Source organism: Falco punctatus, assembly GCF_963210335.1.
Source record: "Falco punctatus genome assembly, chromosome: 10".
Lineage (NCBI taxonomy): Eukaryota > Metazoa > Chordata > Aves > Falconiformes > Falconidae > Falco > Falco punctatus.
The window spans coordinates 27,603,965-27,630,948 of NC_137590.1; the positions used below are offsets into that span (position 1 = coordinate 27,603,965).

At 41.0% G+C, this 26,984-nt stretch overlaps 1 protein-coding gene across 3 annotated transcripts in view; it reads right to left on the reverse strand.

Annotated features, from left to right (window-relative positions):
• Positions 1-25,124, reverse strand: part of FAR1 (fatty acyl-CoA reductase 1) — a 37,737-nt gene extending 12,613 nt beyond the window's left edge. The window contains exons 1-9 of one of the 3 annotated variants that reach the window (XM_080404746.1): positions 24,853-25,111; positions 12,215-12,409; positions 9,457-9,632; positions 6,631-6,810; positions 4,589-4,766; positions 3,498-3,542; positions 3,263-3,390; positions 2,732-2,799; positions 1,049-1,220 (exon numbers count right to left, since the gene is read on the reverse strand). In XM_080404746.1, coding sequence (XP_080260872.1) covers positions 1,049-1,220; positions 2,732-2,799; positions 3,263-3,390; positions 3,498-3,542; positions 4,589-4,766; positions 6,631-6,810; positions 9,457-9,632; positions 12,215-12,409; positions 24,853-24,990 — 1,280 coding nt within the window. In that variant the 5' untranslated portion in view covers positions 24,991-25,111. Of the gene's footprint in view, positions 1-1,048; positions 1,221-2,731; positions 2,800-3,262; positions 3,391-3,497; positions 3,543-4,588; positions 4,767-6,630; positions 6,811-9,456; positions 9,633-12,214; positions 12,410-24,852 lie in introns of all 3 variants that reach the window. The other 2 variants (XM_080404747.1, XM_080404748.1) reach the window with 2 other exon arrangements.
• Positions 25,125-26,984: the final 1,860 nt, after the last annotated feature.

Sequence of the window (26,984 nt, forward strand, 5' to 3'; positions counted from 1 at the left end):
ACACAAATACTTTCAAAAATCTAATACATGCAATGAGTTAAGACCATATGGCTTGGTAAATCTGAAAAATTGAAGTGATGTCTTTTACTTCTACATAATTGAGTTTAGCCTATTTAGCAGAGCTATGCCATTTTCACCACTTAAGAAGTTAACAAGATACTAGTGTAAATATTATAAACTGAATGGAATGTTGAGGTGATACAACTTGATCTGATATGTTGGTTTGTATCATCTACAGAATAACCCACAATTATTAACTCCATCTCCCATTCCACTTTCAATTTATAATGGCAACAATAATCTTAATGCAAGCCACTTCCTAGAGTTTAATGACCAACTAGGATTCTGATCAGAGACATATCCTGTACAGCAGCATTGAGCCAGTCATTAATCTCTTCAAAATGTAGCCACTGGGTTGTTACTGCTTATAGTTAGTACATCTAGGTAATGCCCATACCATGTCTTCTTCATAAGTCTCCACCACCTCACCAGCAAGGTATTTTTAGCCCTGTCCTCCTTTTTATGTTTATCCTTTAGCCCTGTCCTCCTCTATTATGGTTTTTGACCTGTCAATCTAAGCAAAAGATCATGCAAAAAAATGCAGGCATTGTAGGGCTGACTGCAGTCCCATATTGACATAAGAGGGGGCTGGACTGTAAACTACAGTTAGGGTGCCTTACTGCACTTTTTAATGGATTTATCTTAATATACAAATTAACGAGGTGTCTTGTAGGAAAAAATAAGGATCAATATATTGAGTATTTATCATTCAAGAACAAACATCACTTGCTAGACCTTGTAATTCTGTTTACCTTGACTACTCAAACACCCAAACTATCTAACAAAAACATCCCCACTTCTGCTAGAAAGTTCAAAGTCACTCTGAATTCAAGGACCTGCTCTCAGGGAAAAAAGCAAGCTGAGTTTTAGTCATAAAGCATTCAGGGGAAGAAAAAAAATTTGAAATAATCAATATATATATCATAGTGTAAGCATAGCTTTGTTTAAAAGTCAGAGGAACAGGCAAGACAGAGCTAGTCACCATTACCTTGGGCTTCTTCCAGTAATCCTGAGGTAGATATCATACAGGAATGCTGGGGCCTTATGGCTTACAGCAATCCAGTAATGATATAAAAGGTGATTGGAAGTTAGATTTACATTGGGCCGTCTGAAGGCCTGTTCGAGAGGATTCCTCTTGAAAGTAGAAATTACATGGTATTCTGAGAAAGAGAAGTTGCGTAACAGCTTTGATAATAACCATGTAAGATTTAATGGTTTTCAAAATACATTACAGCATACAGTATGTTATTTAAATATCCACCCTAACTTTTCTACAATCCACAGAAACTAAAACAAAGTCATAAGCTTTTAACCTAGAATACTGTTAAACTGGTTATTATAATTAAGATGTCTTTCATGCCTTCCCCTTCAGTATCACATTTTATTGTAGCTTCTCTCTTTCTGTTCCTCTTCCCTCCCTTAGAAATTGTTGGTTTCAAAAATTCACAGCAACTTCAGTTTATACAGCGTGTAAAGCTATTTAAATAGTCATCTATATTTCATGAAGAATGCTATTCTGATCTCTTGTGTGAGGAATAATTTAAGAATTGACTGAGGATTCCACAAGCATCTGAAGTGCATTTCAAATTACATTTTTAAACAACTTATCCATATTTAAGCATTATGAAAAAAGCTATTAGGATGGGACTCCTGCTAACACCTGAAAATGCTGTACACAACAGTTATGCAAAATCAGTGTCTTAAAAAGTTACATATAAATTCACCTCTCCTTTTAATAATCTCTCATAATTTTATGCTGTTTATAGACAGTATTTAAATATCCAATTTGCACTAGAATATTAATAAAGTCAGCAATTTTCCAAGTTTGGCTGAAGCAAAAAGGTTTATAAATTCAGATACATATAAAATAGGCAAAGGGAAATAAAAAGCATGAAAAAAAATATAATAGATTTAAATATTAAAGTTAACAGAGAAAAAACATAATCTGAGTTTAAGGATTCTATTTCTAAAAAATTGAAGGCAAATGAAACAGTTTCACCACACCAGCCAGTTTGTATTGCTGTTTATAACAAACACTATTACAAAGCTTTTGGCATGTGGGTTACATGCTATCTAGTCAGCATACCTAGGAGTTGAAAGTAGATGGCCATACTTTTTTAAAGATTACTTTTCCCTGTACATGAATAGTTGAAGTCTCATTTAGCTATCTGAAGATTATGAGCGTAACCTCAACCAACAATTAACTTAAGCCAAACATAAAGCAAAACTATTACCATACCTCTCAGTTATGCAGATGTACAAAACATCTAATTGTGGGCTATTTATCCATATGTATTTAGTAATTAGTTGGCATTAAACCCAACATGACTACCGCTCCTCTGAGCAATGCTTTTCTCCGCACACTACCCAAACTCTGCAGATTAGGTCATGGCAGCAAACAGAAAAATCAGTTCTCCCATAAAGTTATAATGGAATTTAAAAAAACAACATGCAGAACAAAATGAAACTGTGAAAATGCTACAAGGGGAGAAAACTAGCAATGGAAGTTAATGAAAAAGCACAATACACTGCAAAATTGAGAGGTATGGCTATTATGCTAGTTTCAACAATGGAAACACAACATGATCTACTGATTGATTATACCCTGTCCTTTTATTATTGGACCTTATTTTCCTATTAAAGTCTATAAAAAAAAAGAAACATGGCATACCAACTTCACCCCAATGGAAAGGATTGGTGCCACCTGTTGTACAGTTATATACCATGACATTTCTTGGTCTGGGCAGGGGAGAAAAGACCAAAGAGCAAGTTAGAAAACAACCTTTTAAAAACAGACAAAATACCCAAACTTATTCTTTCCCTCAACAGCATCATTTACATAAAGCAGAAAGCATCAATCTCATGTCAGATTTCTTGCTTTCTATGCTACCTTCCAGTCTTTTTCTCCTTCTTTAACTATTATATTTCTGTTCTTCCAGAGAAGGCATCACCTACATAATCGTAGATTGTATTCATTACAAGACCCAGGAAGGAATTTTCAGGCATAGCTTCTACAACAGTATCAGTAGGTGATGTCTTCCTCTTTGGCATAAGGAAGTTACTGTGAGGGACTAACACTGTTGAAACTTTGAATTCCTTTGTCCTGGGGGAATAGCAGGACACCGATTAGAAATTCAATAGAAGACTAACTTATTAAAATACACAATAAAATTTCAAAATACTTCGTACTCTCTATTGTCACCTGTTATACCTATTAACTCCAGAATACCAGGCTGCAGCCAGCGTCGTATTGACAACAACATCTACTGGAACAAGATCTGCTACTGCATTGTTGGAAGCTCTCATTGTTCGAAGAATTCCTTTTCCTGCCTTAAAAAACAGAAAAAAAAAAAGACAGAAGAGCCACCAGTGAAACATACAAAGCTTTGCTGCCTTCTGAAGGAGCTAAAAAAAATAAAAGTGTATTTATTACTTACAGCAATGAAGAGACCACTAGGTCCATTGAAGTTATCAATCCATCCCTATTACGAACAGGGGGGAGGGAAAAGATTTGGTTAGAATATACTGAAGTTGGCATTTTCAAGTGAAAATTTCAAGTTTCTACAAGTGTAAGGAGTAGAGGGAAAAGAGAATAAAGAAAAATATATTAAATTCCCAAGCCTCTAAATTAAGTTCTTCCATATCAAAATCTAGTGATGTAACAAGCTGCTATGATTCAGATGAGATCTACCTATAGATTCACTGGTCTTTCCAGTGAGATGCTAGGTTGCTTATTTCTTGGTGAATAAACTGCAGAGCATTTTCTGTATAAGTTTATACACATTTATACACTTTTATAATCAGTATTCAAGTTCACAAGTATTTTTAGACTAGCTTCTAGCAACTTGCAGACGACAGGTTAGCAGCTTTGCCATCGATTATTCTTTCATTTTTCAAACTGAAGACGTTCTTGCTCGACTTTAATGACAGTATTTAGACACCATATACTTATGGCTTGACATGTACATTATACATACTAAAAAGGTACGCAAAGTCAATTACATGGATTTTAAGAGCTTGAGGGATATTCAGTCTTGAACTGGAGAAGCTATTCTGACACCAATCTCCCATATAGGAAGCATACAGTATACAGCACATGGAACCTATGGCATCCTCTGCAAAGCTTACAGGGTTAGACTACCAGTGAAGCCAAAACAACTTCACGTCCTGCAGTTCCCAGTTTTCTTAGTCACCCTTTGCAGTTACTGACATAACAAAGCATCTTGAAGAGGGAAAAACAGATGAAGATACACAGAACCATGAAGTAAAAAGCTAATTATTTTGTGTGTGAAACAGTATCTCCCATTGTGATAAGTGTCTTATTCTGCAATTAGAAATAGTTTACCCCTAAACTTCACACAAAGAATACCACATTTGATAACTTTTGTATCTGTTGTTATTCAGCAGCAACCAAGCCACAACTTCATAGTCTAAAAGGTTTTCCTCTACAAAGGTCACTAGATAAAAAGGTTGTCAGTATATACTACAGTTTACAGGCAAGATGGTCAGTGAAAACACAGTAACTTACAGGAAAAGGCTCCTTCCAGCTAGCACCAACAATAGATGGCCTTATAATAGCCGTGTTTAATTTTGCACCTTCTTGTTGTACTACATATTCGGCTAAGGCTTTTGTATATGTGTAAGTATTAGGTCTGTCGCCTATCAGTTTAGGAGTAATATCATTCACTAGGCCATCATCCATCCACCTAAAGAAACAAAATAAAAGGCAAGTGTAAATTACTGCATGCTGCTTCACTGGGTTGGAGGGGGAGGGGAGGAATGATTTTTTCCCCCCCTTTAAAGGAAATGGGATACAGACTGAAATGAAAACCAGTTTCTCAGTAAAAGAGAGGATTTTATGTTCAGTGTCCACTGAAAAGAAGGATACTGGTATTTATTACACACTAACTACACAGCTAGTGATAAAATTAGGATTGTTGTAAAGGAATGTATCAACTAAGTTCTGAAACGAAGTGCAGACACAGCAAGTTAGTCTTTTTTAACACAGACACACCACTTCTCAGTTAGCACTGTCATATGGAAAATGGTGCTACTGCAAAGGAGTCCCAGCCGCATTACAAGCATCACCTCCACCTTTGTGGTGTTAAGCAATCACACACCACCTCTGCAGCAAGCTGGTGACCAGTTTCTCTCCTTTAATTAAGTTCTGCAACTTCACCTTGCATCTCGATTCATTCAGCAGTTTGTGTTCAAAATGATAATAACCTTCAGTCACAGCAGCCAGGCACAACAGGGACGTGCCTCCAACTATTGCTATTTTAGTGTTCTCCACTTCAAAACACGACTTGGATTTTATTTGGTTCAGTCACGCAACATCTTAGCCACACAAATAGAATTTAGCCAACGTCGTTCTTTACCAATGTTCTGTTCAATCAAAGCTAACATGCATCAGATGCCCTTCATGAAATTACCCAGGGCAGGAAGAGGAGTACTAAAGCCCAGAAAAGGGCACAAATCTGTTTCTATGTCTGTCAGCTGTTGGCTAAAGAGATGACTTGTAAAAATTTACAAAAGCCTTCTCTCATTGCCATGAATTCTGAAACACAGAGAGCTGGTCCATGCCCAAACCAAGCAATTTAAGTTATACTTAATCTGCTTGTGAAAAGAAAAGACAGACCAAAATATGACTATTTCCGAATATCTAATTTGAAGTCAAAATTATTTTTAAAAGTTTGGCTCCATGTGCATTCTAGGTAGAAAGTAACTCCATTGTTTTTAATGTTAGTGTTCTTCCTTCTATAATAACAAGTTGAAGAAGGTATTTTACTACTTCTTTTTTTAGTTCCATAGTTCCACTACAAGGCGTGGTATTTTGTATGACAGGGGAGAAGGGAGAGCGATTTAGAGTTGAGATTATTATTTATTGCATTACACTTCACTTATCCCATTATGCCACCTGTTCAAGTTCAGGTTTGACAGTTACTAAATAAGACCTTAGGGCAGCTAATATACACAGAAAATAATACAGAATGCATGATTCCCCCCCCCCCCCCCCCAGTAATGCCCAATTCAAGACTAAAAAGCTACAGAAGACAGATTTTTTTTTATGTCTGTGTTCTCTGAATACCCAACAGAACTATTTCTCCAGTTGTGTTTAAGCAGCTAAGTAATGTTTCAGTACCTCAGTCTGATTTTGCAATGGCATTTAGGTGCATGTAGTAGAGGCTGCTGTTAAAAGGGACTCTCTTGGTTTTACCCCTTTCCTTTCCAATACCAGTGCTAGCGCACTCGTAACAGTACAGCTTTGTTTTTAATAGCTCCTGATTCGACTCATCATGCAGCTGAAAAACTGTCACCCTCAGCACATAGGAGGCATCATGAGTAGATATGAGCACTCCTTTGGTACCACTTCATACTTAGCTCAGTTTCAAGTGACCATAAAACTGTAACCCATCACCTTTACAGAAAAAAGGAAAGTGTCAGCCATGCTGTCAGGCTCACAGGACAGCATAAGCCAACTTCTTCATGTTTCAGGTTCCTAACCGTTCTTTGGTACTTTGTTCCTAGGTTACAGATTACTGAAGTAGCTTCATTAAACATAACACATACTCAAGAGAATCTATCAGTTTCTTGGGATCAACAGGAGGTGGATAAACTACTTCCTCAATCTGTTTTCGATTGCAGTATGCATAGGCGGTCGAAACGTGCATGAACACTTCCAGATTCTTCATTTGCTGTGCCAAGAAGAGGAGCTGTTGTGTGGCAGTCACATTTAACTGAACAGCATCTCTGTTGATGATTAAACAGAAATTTGATTAGCAGAAAACAAGCAAAAAGAAGTAACTAGTCAGTTCACTCCTCCATGAATTCCAATTCACTGCCTCCGTGATACGTATATAAAGTATTCCTAACACTCCACCCTCCCAAAAAAGCAGAATGGACAGTGCCCTGACTTTCTGCTTAGAGCAATATCCCACAGACTTCACACAGATGATCTCTCAATCTTCAAGATAAACTTCCTACGTTTTACCCTGTTCTTACTGGAATCCTCATGCTCCATTACTAGAGTGGGAAAGTCAGTATACCTTTGACCTCCCCAAGCTAAATCCCAATCCTACATTTTTCATAAAACGTGAGAAAGAAATAATGTAAAACGCAACACCTAGCTGCCACACAAGATGCATTTCCGAACCTCCTAGTTCAAGCAGAGTTAGGTCAACAACTCAGAAGGAAGGCTTAGAGGGCTAGCAAGTTGGAGCCTGGCATCTTCTTGCAGGACAGCACAAGAGGATTAGAGGAAGGGGAGAGGCCAGGAGGAAAACCACCAAGGATGCCACTTCCATCCTTGAACTTCACTGCTTCTCATTAAGACAGAATCCTTAAGATCACTGTAGGAAAGTGGGTATATCTCTACAGTTCCCAGCATAATACAGCTTAATGACCAGCTATGACTATTTTATATAATTCAGATATTCTCTCCAGCCTATAAAACTTACTATGGGCACTAGTTTTCTTGTACACCATGTACTAATCAATCTAAGTTTCAAGAATACAGCTAAATAAAGCTTTATCGAAGTCTTTGCAAAAGTATTACATTAGCAACAACAACAGAAAATCTTCCGCTCCCCCAAACAACTACTAAGTTTAAGACTGCTTTATGACACATTGCTGAAGCATTAGGGGCACAAAAGAGGGGGACTGATATCCTAGAGCAATTAACATCAATGAAAAATTTTACTTCTGAATACATTATTAGCTTGGGGGTTTTTAGATAGAAGTATTGTTCTCACACTTTACTGCCTCATTCGAGAAAATAAAAGTTCATAATCAAAGCTGTGTGCACCACTAAGATACAGAAGTGTATCGCAAGTACATATCAGGAGAAGTTCCAAAACAAGCCCAAGCATTTTACTTTCTTGACTTTATTCCTACCACTGGCCCAAGCCAAGTATTTTGAACTTTATGTTAGTTATTCCTGTTAAATATCTGATGAAGGCCCCTCTAAGCAGTCTTCATATTTGTAAGGTTCCTCTAATGATTCCAGCACATCTGTTAGGAAAGAGTTGAGGCCAGAGCATTTAAGGAACACATTTTCTGTTTTGCTAGAAAACATACTGGGCCCTGCCAAGGAAGCAGGAACTACCAGAGGCTTTTTGTACCAAGACCCCATTCCACCAGCCTTTCTAACTGTTTTGAAGTCCCTCTGGGCTTCTGTCAGGTTGGCAGGTCCTTAACATTTCAAGGCCATTAAAAAAAAGTGATAAACATGGGCTACCTTATGATGTTTCAGCATACAGTATAGCATTCTTGAGAGGCAGTGCCAGCCTTTGTAACAACTCAAAGAAAGTCTGAAGTGTTTTACCTCCAAGTTGATTTACTCCCCCCAATAAAAATTGGGGTCATCTACCCAAACTGGATATTCCAGCATTTCAACGCGAAATCAAGTCATTGTTTTTGCCAAAAATCAAAACAATCTTATCTTGCTTCTCTAGTATTTTCTTAATAGATTTTCTGTACAACATGGAAGTTTCCAGCTTTCAGTTTTCATATTTCTCCCTATAAATCTACTTCTCTCTACTCCCCTCCAACACAAACCTCTATTCTTCTTAATGAAGGACTTTCTGAAAACATGGAGAAAACTGAGCAGCATTCAATCTACTTGTTTATCAGGTAGAAAGCAAGTGCAAGAACTTCACACACAGTTTTGCAAAAAAGTTATCCTCTGAAAGCATGCATTCCCTTCTAACAAGACAGGCTAAAGGAATAGTTTGTGTTCCCTTTTACACACAAGGAAAAAAACGTCTGATGTTACTAGGGAGCACAGGACATACAGCTACAGCTTATTTGTATGTTTTCTAGCCATCCCAGAGATCAGAGCAACACATCATGTTAGGAAGACTCAGAAAAGCAACATGTTCCCCAGTCTCCTTCAACAGCTTCCCTTCAGAAAGACTTTGAAATTCAGGCACAGGGCTTTAGAAAAAAAAAACAAGAAACTATACACACCAAATACCACCCAAACAAACCCACAAAAAAAAACCACCACACACACACAAAACCTGAGCAGCCTATAGCAAAACTACAAGAATAATGGATTTCCAAGTGCTAATAATAATTTGTCCTTTTGCCTAAAGCTTTAAAAAGACAGTAACTTTTCCATGTTGAATGGTGTAATTCTAACCTCTGGCAAAGCAGCTCTAAATAATATCCTCCTAAGACGACCAAATGAAAACCCAGCAGCTTAAGACACACTTGAAAGAAAAGATTACTACCTTAAGGAGAATCATGAAATGGACCAAGCACACAAATACCAGAGTACATGAAGTAGCTGGACTGGCTGAGTACTTGCAAGATTGTGCAGACACAGGATTGAACCCCCTTCCCTTTGAGTTCCACTGGTTTACCAGAGCAGAGTATACAGAATTTTAGACTCACCTTAGTGTTTCATTAAATCTGACTGTAGCAGCACAATGAAATATAATATTAATGCATTCTATAAGTTCTTCCTTGATTGGTTCACTAAGGTCCAGTTCAGGTTGTGTAAGTTCACTTGTAATTACTATTATTTTTGCTCTGAAGTCTGGTTGCTCATCTCTCAACCTGTCAAAGAGCTGTCAAAAAAACCAGGAGTGAAGATTCAAACTCATAGCCAGTGAAGATAAGAGATACACATTTCATTTAAGTGATGAAAAACACACCCACATTTTCTGTGTATACAGTTATACCTCCTTATTTCTCAAGATTACCAGTAAGGTAAAAAAGGGTGTTAGGAACATTACATCACTGAGTTCCCATGAACACATTCAGTAACAAAGTTGTGCACACTTTATCCCACACAGTGAAAGCAGTATTACATGTGTTATATAAAAGATAGCAAGACTTCAATTTGCACTTAAATTTTAATACTCATTCCTAGCCTTAAAACCAGCTCTTTACCAATATCAGAAGAAAGAAGGAATGGTGTCCAACAGACACAGGAACACAGAAATCTTTAGTAGTAATCTAAATACTGTAAACTCTTTTCTTTCAACAGAAGGGAAAAGTCTGCCCACTTCCCAAGCTTGACAATAACAATTAAAATTCTTATAGGCTTGCACAAGTCATGCTGGTTTTTAGGTTTAGAAAGCTTTTATCAAGCTTTAAAAAATTTCCAGCCATTTAAGAAATGCTATCCTGGAATTGTGCCAGTTTTAGGGAAGTTCCAGGTTAAAAAAAAAATTTGTTTCCCTGGCTAGTTAAAAGAAAAAAAGGTAGGGTTAAAGGCTGCATACCGTGTTAGAACATCTGATCAAATCTTACCAAACTATTGTCACTGAAAAAAATCTCACCCCTATTATATTCCATCATATATTCTCCTCATAATTAACTACACTCTAACCACATGGCTTAACACACACAGATAAAAATTCTTGCCTCGTCACCTACACTCACTAGTATGCAAGCCTTCCTAAGCAAAATAGTACTGTGGGAATAAAGCTCACTTGAAACTTTTGCTAGAACAGACCCTTCTTCTTAATTGTACAGGGGCCAACACCTTAGCAACTGCTTCAACACAAGTTGATTAGAACATATTAAAGTTACAGCAGTACCTCCTGCAACGCCAAGCATACAGTTATACTAAATACAAACAGCTAAAATAAATTATAATTGAAAATGAATTAACTTTTCTTCATTCTGTAAGGAAATGTAAGTCATCTAAAGTTGCAGCTTTGTAACTCTTAAGGCCATAGAAGTTTCTACTGCTACCAAACAGACTGGTCCTTCTCTTAACTTCTCTGTTTTTACGTTGCTTCCCCTGCACTGGCAACCGCAACTAGCCTGCTGGCTCTATAAGCACACTAGCTTGTGGGCCCAGCTGAAAAACACTTCTTTTGGTAGACATTTTCGCAGCTCACTGTGTGGCCATGTAAAGTAGTAGTGGTAATGCTGTAGTGAAATAGAGATCCTGACTTGATTTCCCAAACAGGAAGCTTCACTTTAAAGGACAAACCTGCCAAGACAGCATTTAATAAAGCCTCTGCAATTCTTAGAGGTACAGCAAACCATGCTTACCTAAGAGCAGGAAGCCTTTTGTTATTTTGAAAACAAGTCTGCTATGTTTTTAGTTGGAATTATGGTGCCTGCCTCCAGGGAACTGAAGCAACCACCTTTTAACCGTATTAATGCACGGCATGCATTATAATAGAAAAGCAGTTCCATGGATAAGCACTTAAAGAACCAGTTTGATACTTCCAGTATTTACATTGTATCTGTTCTGCCCCTTTTCACATCCACAGCCATACATTCCTACATACCTCATACTACCACTGACACCAGTACAAAGGGGAGCAACAGACACCTAGAGGACATGTAATACACATGGCAAATTAACAGAGGAATTACATATCCAAAGTCCAAAGGAAGTAGAAGCCTCAACATTTTTTTGGCTATTTGCAGCTCTTTTTTTAATCATCACATTTACCTGTTTAGATTTTAAACTCTTCAAGAAACAGAACATTCAAGCACCTGTAGAACACTGCTACTATTCAGGAGGAAAGTATCCCACCCAGCATGCATATAAAATTATTTAGATAGTCACTTTGATAATTCCACAGCAGTTTCAGTGCCTTTCCTTTGTCATTACAGTTTTATAGTAGTTAGTATGACTAACAGAAATCCGTAACAGAATCTATTAAGACAAACATTTCTGTTCTGTTTACAAACATAAGCTATTTAAACAACCTGTTCTTGCTTACTGTAGATCCAACAGTGCATCCAAAACAAAGGAAGCACTAAGCCTCATCATACATAACAGAAAATAAGGCACAGGGAGAAAATTAACTTGCTCAAGATCTAAAGAAGGGTCTCAATAACATCTTACAACTCCCTGTCCACATCACCTCTTTCACTTGATTATATATTCTCTTAAGTTTCAATTTAGGTGGTTTACTTCTCAATTCTGCATTACAGCTGAACATCCCCCTGAATTAAATACAGGATCATTTTCCACTACTGGCTTTGCTAAAGACTAACAGCTTGAAAATCAACCATAGAAGGCACTGCCAGGTCTTGGATTTTATATTTCTGTTAGAACAAAAAAAAAACCCACTCAGCAACAGTATTTTGCTTTAGACAAACCGAAATTGTTCTCCAAATGAGACTGGAACACTGTAAAGAAGGTCAGAAACACACTTTGTGAGCATATGACACATACCTTACAGCTGGTAATTTCTTCTATTCGTGCTTCAGGTGTCTGCCCTGCTTTGTGTCTTACCAATACATACACTGCTTTCACTTTAGGACAAGATCTGAGCAGCTTTTCCAGAAGCACTTTTCCCATGAAGCCTGTAGCTCCTGTTAGCAGGACGTTCTTTCCTTCATAATATTCAGGGATGGAAACCATTATGACCTTAACAAAAGTTAAAAACAGAAGTATATGAAAGAACTTCTAGGAGTTCGGATTTGCAGAAGATAAACACAGATGCAAACATTCAATATCATACCTGAAAGAAATGCTTAACAGTCATTTTTCCCCACCTATAACCAGTATTTAAAAGATGTATTTTTCAACACTTTCCAGAAAGACCTAGGATCTTCATGCAAACTGCCCTCATTAACAGTGTTTTAAGGAATTAGACCCCTACCCAGCCTAAGAGAATAGCACAACTATTTTTACCTCTGTGTGCATGGTCCTTTACCACCTCAAGTGACTGTTCCATGTAAACTAAAGGTCATATCATTAAAATGTAATCACAAGTAGATACTTCAAATACACTGGCAGAAGACAGGGAGCCAGGCACCCACCAACTGCTGGCTCCGGTATTTTGCCTGTGTCAGCAAAGTCCCCGTCAGGCTGAGCCTTCCTACAAATTATGCTAGGCCAGAGAGAAGGTATAGTTAGTTGCTTGGTACGAGATCTGCCGGGTTTATATTAATTGCAAAAAACCCCCACGAAGTTCCTGTTCTGGTTTTGGTTGGGATTAAGTTATTTTTTTCTTCTCAGTAGCTGGTACAATGCTGTGTTTTGGATTTGGTGTGAGAGTCATGCAGATAACACACTGATGTTTTTAGTTGTTGCTAAGTGATGTTTATACTCAGTCAAGGGCTTCCCAGTTTCTCAGGCCCTGCCAGGGGGAGGGCTGGAGGGGCACAAGACAAGGGGAGGGGACACAGCCAGGGCAGCTGACCTGAACTGGCCAGAGGGATATTCCACACCGTGGAATGTCAGTATATAAACTGCGGGGAGCTGGCTGGGGCCTGCTCATCGCTGCTCAGGGACCGGCTGGGCATTGGTCAGCATGTGGTGAGCAATTGTGTTATGCATCACTTGTTGTTTGATTTGGGTTTTTTTCTGCTCCACTTGGGATTTTATTCCTCCTCCCTTCTTTCTCCTTTTCATTATTATTTTATGTCAATTATTAAATTCTTACCCCAACCCTCAAGTTTTACCTGTTTTTCCAGACTTTCCTCCCCATCCTACTGAAGGGGTGGTAGGGGAGCAAGCAAGTGGCTACATGGTACTTCAGTTGCCAACTGGGGTTAAACCACAGCAGTTCTACAGAGGATACAGGTTGCCAACCTTCTCATCAGTTAGGTCTGTTGGATTTCCTCCCCCATCCCCCACACCCCAATAAGCAATTAGAATTCTCACACAAACTAAAGATTTGAGTTATCCACAAATACACCTCCTAACAAAATGAAGGGCAAGGAATTGTTGCCAAAATCCAGCAAAGCTCAAAGGCATTGTAGGTTTTGCTTCAGTTAAGAAGTTAACTGTGAGAATTACTATTTCCTTCCCCTCAATTACTTGGAAATTATGTCAAATTCTACTGGAAACTGAAAGACTTTCATGACAAATATACTGCTATTTCTTACGCTAATGTCATCTTTGGACCATGACCTTTATGACTCAAACCTGTGCCTCCGGCTAACTTCAAAACATTTTGTTAAGTCCTATATACCAACATCTTTATTGTAACCTTTGAACAACTTTTACTGTAGAAGACTGGAGCATATGGATACACTTCCACCACGTTTTACCAATCTTTCTAATTACACTTAAAATACGCTGATATAGTGAAAGTCTAATTATAGTCTCCTATAGCAGATACACAAACCATTACAACCAAACACTACTGAAAAGGGACAGATTCCATAAAGCCACGATACTAAAAAAAAAAAAACCATGGAAAATGAGTCTCCTTAAACACGGAGCGTTTCTTAAGCAAGAATTACAACACTGAATACCCAAACAAGATGAGAGCCTTTCTTCACCTACCACTCAAGAATAAAGGAATGCAACTTCTAAACATGCTTAGTTCTTTTGAAACAGCAGGCACTGCAAGCAGGAATGAATATACATGAGATGTATGTTAGCAGAGAACAACGATAGGCTTAATTTGCACTTTTTGCCTGAAACTTAAATGTTTTTGGAACAGTGGTCTACATCTCAGGTACCTGTCATATTAACGCAACTGTGCTGTGCTTTTCATGTGCTTCTATCACAACGAAGCCTCTGAACAAGTTCTAAACGATTACTTGCCAGAAGCAAGTCATCACCTGCATAAGACCCAGTTTCAGGAGTCTGGATACAGAGTCTTATATTTTCTGGTCCAACATTCCAAATTTTATTTTGATCCCCTTCTTCAACAAGGTTAGCTCCTGCATTTATTAGTGAAGCATCCAGAAAGTGATAATGGCATACAGTAGCAAGTTTAGACCTGAACAATCACTACTGTTTCCGTTGGCTACAGTACATCATCCAAAATTGTTTCTTTGAAGGTTAGTAAGAATAAAAGATGTCGATGGAGGGAAAAAGTTATTTACATGAAATCACTTTTGCCACATACTTAAGAGACTTTAACGCAAATTTCAAAGCACATCTCACACAATAAAGCAAGATAAAGCATGCTTATGAGTCATTTTTTCCTATTCAATGTAAGATATGGGCCTATTGTCTTCACCGTTGCTCTGGAAGTCACAATTAATGCTCTCTGGTTTAAGTATGCCCTCCTCATAACTTTTATTTCCCTGGTCTTTGAATACATACAACATTTAACTCTATTTCCTCCTAAAAATCTGCATGCTTGCTCCCACGCATAGGATAAAACTTCTGTTCCCTCAAAGAGGGAAGAGAAAATCTCATGCAATCATTTACAGTACCAATGTTGTCACCAAGATTCATTTTTGTTATGGTACCTACATAATCTTATTACTAATTTACCTGCCTAGCCATAATTAATATTTTTTTACCCCTTAAGACTCTATGATGGTACTTTAATACCATCAGTTCACTTGCCCATCCCCAAAGGAAGGCTTAATACTGCTTCTGAAAAAATGCTGTATCCTCAGTCTGCAAACCTGTTCACAAGGGCAGAGGCAGTCCTTGGCTATGCAAACACAGGAACCTTGCTTGTACTTGTACCCAGACGTGGGCTACAGTCCAACATCTGTTTCTAAAAGCTAAAACAGTGAAAAGAGTTCTGCTTCCAGTGGAAATATCTGTGTTGCTATGGTCCAGTTTTTTAGCTAACCAAAAAATTTGACAAGATTTAGGGTGATATGATGTGAAGAAAACTGGAAACCAGAAGAGATTGGGAAGTGTCCTGCCTCAGTTATTTCTGACCATAATCCTTTGAGTATGAGGTTAATATTAGAGCAAAAAAAAAATTACATTATTCTCATGAAACTCTTACAGAATAACAGACCTACAAGATCCAAAGCTATGCTTAAGTACAATGATGAAATGGGTTCAGTTAAAAAAAAAAACAAACAAACATGAACACATACGTTCACCCCTGAGACTGAATTCAACACATTCAACACCTACATGTATGTCTGAAGCTAATTCATTTTTTCTTTTTTTAAGGATTAACAGAAATGTTTCATTTAAGAAACCATCAACACTATTTCCCTCTACCCTGCTCTCTGACACCTAGTCTCTGATAGGCTTTCTTCATAGCAATTTTCCACACTAAGTTTGTCATCTTCTTCCATTCTTCTAGAAGATTCCAACTAGAAAACAGAATTGGTGACCTTTTCAGAAGTACATGTTGCTGCCAATTACAATTGTTACACCAATACTACTGGGATTGTGAGAGAATTGGCTAGAACGACCAAATCTGAATTAAGGGTAAAAACCATGTTGGAACCAAGGTGCAAATGAAGTCCAAGATGAGCAGCATACATTTTGCCCTACTAGAAAGAAAGGTTATCTCAACTGCAGGAAAGGGCATGTTCCCCTTCTCCACCTACCTTTCCCTGCCTTCTCTGAGAATGCACCTCCACATGCCAGTTAGCATAACATTGCTGGCAACTCCTAATTTCAAGCCCAGAAGGAATTTATCCCACAAGTGTAATATTATCTGTGTTACCTTTTAAAGTTCTTTACAGCAGCAAATTATTCAGTAACTACACCATAACTGTGACGTTTTTTTCCTAAAAAAAAGAGAACCCAACCAAACAGTTAAGAAATAAATGTTGTTCCCAGCAGAAATTTAGTTGGGCCTCTAACATGCAACAGACTGGAACAGGTCCAGGAAGAAAATCCTACCTCGCAAGACAACATGACAAAAATCAAATTCAGCATTTCAAAGTTGATATTTAAGTGTCAGCAGTCATTTTATCTTGGTTTAGCATGCAACTTGTTGCATGTTTGCAATAGCTGAATTGTAGCTATCAACCAGCAATACATATTTTCACTAGTTATCCTATGACTTGTTAACAACTACCTCTTCTAAAACCCAGACAGATAACTCCTGTTAAACACAAAGTTGTCTAAATCACACCTTGGAGTATCTGAATCACTATATCATAGCTACTTTGAGCTAATAAGTAGTAACAGTCAAGAAAAAAGAAAAAAAAAAAAAGAAATATGACAGCAAAAAGGATTTACAGAACTTCTGTAAAGGATTCTTGCTCTTGAACAGGGATGATCAAAATTACCAGATGACTTTTAGGGATACAGGGCCTTTGGTACAGGAAGCTTCTGTTAAGCTACTACACAGAAACTGATGCTAGGATACTTCTGAATTCACGTGTTCAGAACTAAACCAATGGTGACACTTTGAAGGTACTGCTTATTTGAAGGGTGCTGTCCTTTGATAAATCAAGGGCCCCTAAGCACTTCAGTTAAAAAAAACAAAAACCAAACAACAACGACCATACTCCAGGATCCTAGCCAACAACATTCCCCATCTTGTAAAAAATTCTAGTGTCCAAGGCTGAACAAGTGCTATTATGGAGCTAACAACAGCAGCTCTGTTTGCCTTCATAGCTACTGCAGCAATATTTAACTCATTGCTTCAAAACAGAGGTCTCTGACTTTCAAAACAAGGACAGTTCTGTTTTTAACAGGAAAAAGATCGGTTCTCAGATTTGTCCAAACACAGATCAAGATGCTTAAAAGATCTGCTTTCCAAGTGCCAGGAAAGCCTGCTGCGGCTCCAGTGAAAGTTTTAATGCGAAATCCAGCAGCTAAAAAGAATGCGTAAATACGTGCTTGTTAGAGATTACACAGTCTGTTTTCTAATTTATCACCAACAAACATTAGTTAGGTGAACAACATGCTCCCTCAAAATTATATCATATTGAGATTATCATACACACAAAAAAAAAGAAAGTATGTATTTCCCAACGTCTGAAGCATCAGCAACAAGCCACAGAGTTCTGCAAAAATGCAGCCTGAAACTAGTTTTCCCCCTTTCCCTTCAACAGCTTCAACTAATACTAGCAGCAGTACAACAGAGAGAGGTCTAAAAGTAACATAGAGGAAACATTTTGTTCAGATATATATTCAGGAGATGAAGTCATTTAGACATCAAACCTGAATGCACAGAGTTGTGGTTTTTTTGAAGCGCACAGATACATCCATCCACCCCAGACAAAAAAAAAAAAAAAAAAAAAAAAATCATTACAGAAGTCCCTCATCTAAAGCTTCAATTGCCACATTGCAATGACACTACAGCAAGCCAAAAACCAATAAAAATCTAAGAACTGGAGAGATTAGAGATTCAGGCAACCAAGGAAGTAATATTTAACTCATCTAAACAAGGTTACTGCCAGAAAGACAACCCTGGGTCATACCATGATATCACGTCTCATTTCATTTGATGCCTTGTTTCCACAAAAGTAAGTAAAAGAATACTATCAGCAGAATGTCCAGATTTTTCAACAAGGGTCAATGATCTGCCCTATTTGGACAATACCTATCCAACATATCACCAAAGGATGATAGTTTGTTTGTCTTCACGGTCCAAGGTTATATCCATTGAGTAACCTTATCTGTGAAAGATACTGTTTTAGAAGATGAGTAGAGACTGAAACGATAAGAGTATTTCCTGTTGTAAGCTGCTTTTGGTATAAGTTAACCTTAAAGCATACCTATTCCAAACTTCACAATCACGTGGAAGATTTGGGATTCTTCCCACAGCTAGCAGAAAGACAAGCTTATCCATGTTTTAGACTTCATCAACATTCTTATCTACTCTCTGCAAGGTCATTTTCTTCACTAGCCGTAAGCCAGTCCCCTGCAGGATAAATCTGCCAAGAGAACTTAGCACATCTCCAGGAGCTGAAAAACACATTGCCAGGTTTGGAAGCTAATTAAAGCAACTAAGTTTTGAGGAACTATCAAAATGGGTCCACTAACTTCATATTAGCTAGCCAGTCTGGCTTATGCCTGGTAGTATGCCAGATGGTAAGTATCTCACTACACACTTTCCAGACAAGTAACTGGAGTGGATTCAGGCTAATAGTAAGTTCTCTGATGTCTACCAACAATGTCTTTATTGACAATCTCTACAAAGAGGTACAGAAACACAACAAAACTAAAACAATCTGAAAGATTACACCTAAATCATCACAACTGCAGTATAAATGCCACCAGAAGACCCAAAGCTGCATGTGGAATATGGTAAACATGTGGCCAACACTTGGTATATTAGAGAATTTCTGAGAAATAGCAATAGACATTTCAAACTAGTTATATTCTCCGATCTTGAAGATGTTCAAAGAGAGTAATCTACTACCAAGGAAGAGATTTGTCCACTTCAAATCATTTATCTATTGAAACACAATACCAATTACAGTAACTAGTTTAGTTAGGTCAAAGTTTACATAACTAAGTGCATAGCTTTATGTTCACAATAAAGTAGAGTTGCTTTTTAAAAACAACACTTCTCACTATTCTTAACCACAGAAACATGCCGGATGCTGAAAGTTTTTCCTGGACTGCATGCTCCTCAAGTTACATTCCTCCTGGACATAATACTACCTCTGGCAGTATATATATTAATGGTAAGAAGCATTACTAAATTGATTTAGGTAAGACTTAATACTGCATATGACCTATTTAACAGCACCACAGCTTTTTGATACCAAAACTGAGATTGATACCCAACATTGAAGTAGTTCTGTAACCTCCTTTAAGACAACAATGACAAAACCCAAGTACACTACTCCATGGCTTAAGGAACACAGTGAATTTGGACGCACTAACCCATGTCCACCCAATAATTTATTGGCAGAATTTAGCCCAACTTACAAACTATTTCATTTGCCATTTGAAGTCACCCTTGTGAAAGTACGATACTTTCAAATCAGGGCTGTGCCTGAAATCATGAGGTCTTTAATTTCTTCTAATCCTTTAGTCTTACTGAGGGGAACCAGACTTCAACATGGGCCACTCTTGAGTTGGTCTCAGCAGAACTTTGTCATTAGCAGTATTTGATGCACATGGTTATACAGATACTTATCTGTGTGCTCACACACCTTCTTGCAGACAAAATTCTGATTCTACTACAAGTTTCCATTTGCTTATGCTTTTGTTTAGAGGGATTCTGTACCAGACAACTTTGAAGCTACCTTTGAGTCGCATGTACTCTGTTCACAAAGGTCCCTTGCTTTCCTGTAATATCAGTTCTTTTATAGTAAGTCCCTCTAAAGATTTATTAATACAAAGTAAAAGTTTTTTACTATCATTTCATTATTAGGTTATAACTTGATGTTTTTCTGAATCATTTACCATTTGAGCTTAATCTTCAAGTGCATGTTGAAAGAAAAAAATAAAAATCTCTTTTAATATAATTAACCTAATTTCTCCAAGTTGCACAGAAGGCATAGATCAGCTCAGAAATTAAGCTATTACAGTAAAGCACATATCATATAAGAACATTTACTATAATCCATCTCCAGTTCATGTACAAACATGTTTAACACATATCCAGAGAGCTTTCAAACAAGATTTAAGAAAACACGAGGCAGGGAGATTGAAGATTTGCTGCTCTGTTAGTTAGAAACCTGCATTAGAAATCTCACTTGTGCTTTTGGTTACGAAAGGATTACAAGATAAAGCCTCACTGTTTATCAAGGTAGTTGCATAAATCATGGCTCTAGAGTCATGATTTATGCAATTAAGAGTTAACCCTGAAAGGGGAACAAAACCCATCAGAAGAGCCTACCTACAACATAATGAACAGACCAACATACACACTCGACTACTACAGAAACTGCTAAAGCTACAAAATCACCCAATTTCTATTCACTGCATTAAGAAAATAAGCCAAATTCATCAATTTCGCCTTCATAGGAGTATGTTGATATCCAGTCCAGATTATCACTAGAAAAAGTGTTAGCAGCAGGATTATTGCTCAGTTGTTACTATAATACTGTCGTTTTGCTGGGATCGGAAAGCCAAAAAACAAGTATAGGGAACGGGGCAGGAGAAGGAAGAAACAACACTCAAGTGGCTCATCAGTTTAGTCTCTTAACAGTGAAACCAGACAATCTAGGTGAATAAAAACCCAGATTCACATCCCTCATGTTGATCAGACAGGACAAAAGTAACTACCCAAAACCTGTACCTACAATTATGTTCTGTGCAAAACATCAAAAGGACAAGATAATCCATCTGAGCTAGTCTTTTACTAGAACTGCCTTGGCATATATGATTACATTTATTAACAAAGTATTTACAATCACAATACTTCATCAAGGACAAAAAAGCCGACTCTTATTCCCCCCTTGCGTTAAACTAGATATATTATTGTGGAATTAGAAGGCTTGAGTCACATTTCACAGCAGATACCACATAATGAATTTGAAACCCTAGGAATCAACAACTCTAGACTCCTTCCATACCTTTTACAATTAAAAAAAAATAATAATCCAGTGATCAACCTTGCCGATCCTCTCAGCTCATCTCAACTGGAGAGTCTGAGGTAGTTTAAGAAAGACTTAAGGCAGGGTGTGACCAAAACAAAACCCATAATACATTATGTCAGAGCTACATGTGGATGTTTAGTACGAATTCACTAACCATACTTCCGTAAGAAATTCCTCAAATGACCTTGACCATGTTCCGCCAGACCCCAACTTCCAGTGCCTCTGTAGTAAAGGACACCCAAAGTAAGCACTCATAGCTGGCGAGCTAACTGTTTAACAGCTGCAAAGAGTTAAGATTTTAAAACTCTTTGTTAAAATTACAATCAAGTTATACATAACTGTAACCAAGAACTTAAATCCTTAATGTTTAGGTGAGCCATTTCAGAATTCTTCATGTAAAACTGCAGTCAACAATATAAGGTCTTAACACGATGCAATGCAATGACTTCCCAATGCAAATAAACAGATATTTCCTCTTCCATTATATTCCTGCAGAAATTCCCAATAATTCTTCTGAAACCTAAATATAACTAACTTATCTGACAACTGCTCTATCAAGTTGTATTTGCAGGCTAATCACCTTCTTGAAAAAAAAAGGAAAGGTAAACTTGTGTGGGTGGGTGGGTTTTTTTCAAATACACATAGAACAAAATCCCATCAAAAAATAAAAGCCCATTTTCACAGCTTTCTTACCTTTAAAATGAGGTTGAACACATACATAGCTAAAGCAAGTTCTACTAACAGATTGCCTACCTGTCCTACAAAAAGGACAAATAAAAGTGAACCCAAATTAAACAGGATGCATGAAGCCTCTCTCTTTCTTCTCTGAAGGACAGCTACCTGCTGATACCAATCACGTAGATGCCAGGGGCTCCAACCTTACGTTGACACTAATAGATGTGTTATTTGGATCTATCAATTATGCTTATTGCTCAAGAAGCACTACAAATTTACAAACATCAAGCTGAACAATGTCACGGAAAGGTTGGCATGATGTAGTGAATATACAGCTAGCAACATCAAATGGCAGCTTGACAAGATCTACTAAGCATATTTTTTCTAACCACACCCAAAGGAAGAAAGTAATAGGGTACGTCAATGGAGTCACACATTCTTTGAGAATGGATAAAGCTTAACAAAGGCAAAGAATGACAGTTGTATAGGAAGGACCTCACTAGAAACCCTGGGTTGGTGACACCCAGAAAGAAGAGGGGGAAAAAAAGCAAATAGGAATACCTGGTCTATTTGTTAGGATGGTTCGCAGTACTGAGGCTAAACAAAGCATAGCTGGAGGACTGCATTACTGCAAGGCTCAGAATTAGCAACTGGGACAAACACTATGGATGCACATGAAGGTACTAACTATGCCCAACCATAGAACAATTACACAAGATAAGTCCTCCACCTACAAAATACCAAACTAACCAACACAAGTTTTGATGATACTGGTTCCTGTACAGAAGTTTTTTGTTTGCTTTAAGTTACTCAGTGGCTCTGCTTCCTGCAGACAAGTAACAGGCGTACTGTACTGAACACAGACCCCTCTCAAACACTGAACATTTTGTCACAAAAAACCAAGCACACACCCAACACACACAATTTCTGGTTGCAGAAGCTAACCGAACCGGAAATCACTGCAATGGTACAGCCATATATCTTCAGCAACTAGCATGTTTTCTAGCACTTGCTTAAACTTTCCAAATTGCTGTATAACAATTTTAGTTTGTTATATATCCCTTCCAAGCACTGGAAACATGGTGCTTGTGAGGAACTGTGAGTTCCTACAAGAGCTAGAACTCAGAAACAGGAAGATGACAAAGCACCCTTTACAGTAGTCAGAAGGAGATTCAGTTTGGCCTCTCAGGAGCTAAGAGATTCTACAGATTCTCCATTTGCAGGAGAAGTGCTAGTACAGGTATTTCAAGACATCTATTGCTCCCGCTTTCAAAGATGACTCTTCTAAGCAGAATCATGGCACACCATCAGGAGTCGTACTATAAAACTGACAGCGATGCTCTCTGCTCACATCTGGCCAGTAGATATCCTGAACATTTTCAAAGTCCAAAGGAACACTAAATACTGAATGAGGAGAAATCTGTTGCCGTTACAAAAGTTAGTTTTGCTTCAGTGCCAGCTTTTTATTGACAGGTATCAGCTGCCTAGGATGACTGAGATGTCACCAGGTTTGGGTTTTTTGTAACTGTAAGAAGGAAAAATATTTATCACGTACAAAACATACCTCTACATTAGACAGTCACACTTAATCGAAGAGAATTACCCCACTGTGCTTTTACTGCTAAAACTGTCTCTAGTAAAGCTTCATTAGATCTGCAGTCCAGCATAAGGCAAATAAATAAAGACTAAGTACTTGCAGTGAAAAGTTACAGATCTAGATTTGCACAGAACTTTATAGTTCTGCAACAGCTAGGAAGGGAAAAAAAACCCACCCAACAACCTGTAAAGTCAATCTTTCATATCCAGTTGTGGGCAGGTTTGGGTGGGGGAAATAGCTAATTTGTGAGTCAACCATATTTGAGGGGATGGTACAAAAACAGAGTAGAAAAGCTAAAGAGTAAAGATCCTAGAAATATATACCTAATACCATAATTCCAGCAGTTTGGAGATTATGTATGTCAGTTATGAGGCTCAGACATAACACACAAATCGAGGGTCAAGGAACTGTAGCCTACCAGAATACAGATGGATATCACAGATAGTAGAACTCCCACATGCTCCATTTCTGGCTTAATTAATATTGAAATAGTTCTTAAAATATCAAAAGCTTCCAGTTGCTAAAACTTCTAAGTAGGTTAAATGAAATTAAAGGTTTCTATTTCCATGGGATTCAAGCCGGTTTCAATTACATGTTCGCTACTGATCAATATATCTCCGCAGTTAGCCACACTTTAAGCTTCACTCCATAAAGCCTTTCTGTAGACACACGTGGCTCCTGCTCCACAAGGGCTCCGAGCCTCTACCCAGAGCCAGGGGCTGCTGCACACACCAAGAGCTACCACAGCCCTCTTCCTACTAGTTCCTGATGCGTGGAGCCCCTGAACCAGGACTTCTGCTTGAAGAAACTGTCCGATTCGGTTCTCTTCCCCGTAACGTTCCCCTACTAGGCGGGAGGGAAAGTTGCGGCCTTTTCCTGTACGCCCGCTCTCTGCACCAGCCGCAACCAAGGGGCTCGGAGAAAGGGGAACCGCCGCGGCAGCGCGGCCGGGGCCGGGGGCAGCCGGGGCCGCCTCGCAGGCAGGGCAGGCGCGGCGCCGCTCGCAAGAGGCCCACCCTGCGGCGGAAGGGCAGAGGAAGAGCACGGGGCGACGGGTGGTGCCCCCCGGCCCCGGGCCCAGCGGCAGGTGGAGCGGGCCGCCGCCGAGCCCGGGGCTTTTGGCCCTGCCCCCGCGGGAGCGCGGGCTCGATGAGGCGCCTGGGGTTTCCCCCCCTTTTCTAAGCATCGATCCCGGCAGCCGAGCTCCCCCGTTCGCAACGCGCCCCCGGCCTGGCCGCCGCCACGACGCGCCTCAGCGCTCCCCCTCCCCGCCAGCCTCCCGGAAACGCACGGCGGCGGCCGGCTCCCTCGGCGCCCCCCTCACGGACCGCAGGGGCGGCTGGAGCGGCTCAAGCCCGCGGCCCCCAGCCGCACCGGCTCGCCTACGACTCCCCGCCGCAGCCCGGGCGACCGCTAACCTGCTCCGGGCGACGTCCCCCGCCGCGCCCCGCTGCCCCGCTCGCCGCGCCGTTCCCCGCCGCCCTGAGGGGCTTGGACAGCGGCCCTGAACGAGCCGCTCCCGTTGGCCGCTGCGCACTCGCTACCCGCCCGCCCATTGGCTCCCGGCTCCGCCGCTCGGAGGGACGAGGACGCCGGGGGTTGGCGGCTCCCAGCGGCCCCACCCAGTGCCGCGGATGGGCGCGCGCGGCGGGCTCCGGCGGGGTTGCGGTTCGCGCCGCCGCCCCGGGCCCGCGCGCGCGCTCCCGACCCCCCCCCGCCCGCGGCCGTTGGGCGCGCGCCTCCGCTCAGGGGCGCAGCCGCCGCCATGCCGCCTGCCCGCCAGGACCCGCATCCCCGCGGCGCCGTGGGACCGCACCCCGCTGCCCCCCGGCCCGGCCCGCCGCCGCACGGGCGGGCAGCCGGCCGGCCGAGCTGCCTGAGCGCAGCGCGGGGGCGCGCCGCGGGGGCCCGCCCTGCCCGCGGGGGCTGTGCCGCGCCTCGCCGCGCCGGCAAAGCGGGGGCCCGGCCCGGGGACCGCGGGCTGCTTTGTACGGCCGGCAACCGAGACAGACCCCGCAGCGCGTCGGCTGCCGCCTTCTAAAACTCGGAGTGCCGAGACGCTAGGTCCGTCCTGGCCGGAGGCAGCCAAATGGTCCAAACCCCCCCCGAGGCGGCAGAAAGCAACCACGGCCTCCATGGGAGCGACCTCGGGCTCCACGGGAGCCGGAGAATCCCGGGGCAGAGGTGGGCCGCTCCGCGAAGCCGGCATTCCCTCAGTAGCCAGGCCGAAGGAGCGCTGAGCAGCTCGCACCCGCGGCCAGCTGCCCCGGGCCCCGGTGCGCAGGTGTGCTCAGCGTGCAGCTGGTACACGGGCTATCTGTGCTCCGACCCCGCTTACCCCACCATTTGTTGCCAAAAAGGCTACAGAGCAACACTCCGTTATGCTGTGCCCTGTCCCTGTATGCTGTTTCTTTCACATCTAAATATTGCACAGATGGACATGCATCAGCTTAAAAAAAAAAAATAATCAAACATCCAAAACTTAGGAAACATCCTACATAAGCTTGCACAGCTCATATTAATTCAGATTACAGTGCATATAAAGTATTATGAGAATTGTTGTAAACAGTCTTTGCTTATGCAACCGCATGTTACTTTTTCCAAATGGCTTCTCCTTAATCCAGGCCATGAGAATAGGAGCTGTGTTCACATAATCTGCAGCAAATGAGTAATCACAGAATGGTCAAGGTTGAAAGGGACCTCTGGGGATCATCTGGTCCAACCCCCTGCTAAAGCAGGGTCACCTAGAGCAGGCTGCAGAGCCATGTCCAGGTGGGTTTTGAACGTCTCCAGAGAAGGAGAGTGCACAGCCTCCTGGGACAGCCTGTGCCAGGGCTCTGTCACCCTCATGGTAAAGATTTTCCTCGTATTCTGAAGAAACTTCCTGTGTTGCAGTTTGTGCCCGTTGCCCCTTGTCCTGTCGCTGGGCACCTCTGAGAAGAGCCTGGCCCCGTCCTCTTGACTCTCGCCCCTCAGATATTTGTAGACACCCATAAGATCCCCCTCAGCCTTCTCTTCTGCAGGCTGAACAGGCCCGGCTCCCTCAGCCCTTCCTCATCAGGGAGAGGCTCCAGTGCCCTCATCATCTTCTCCGCCCTCCGCCGGCCCCTCTCCAGCGGTTCCCCATCTCTCCGGAACTGGGGAGCCCAGCACTGGACACGGCACTCCAGGTGCGGCCTCACCAGGGCAGAGCAGAGGGGCAGGATCACCCCCCTCGACCTGCCGGCCACGCGCCTCCTCGTGCACCCCGGGGTCCCGCTGGCCCTCCTGGCCACGAGGGCACGCCGCTGGCTCGGGGCAACTTGCTGCCCACCGGGACTGCCGGGGCCTTCTCGGCAGAGCTGCCTCCAGCAGGTCAAGCCCCGGCCCGTGCTGGTGCCCGGGGTCGTCCCTCCCTCGGTGCAGGCCCTTACCCTGCCTTTGCTGAACCTCATGAGGTCCCTCTCCGCCCAGCTCTCCAGCCTGTCCCGGTCCCGCTGAATGGCAGCGCAGCCTCTGGGGAACCAGCCGCTCCCCCCAGGTCTGGATCATCAGCAAACTCGCTGCGGGC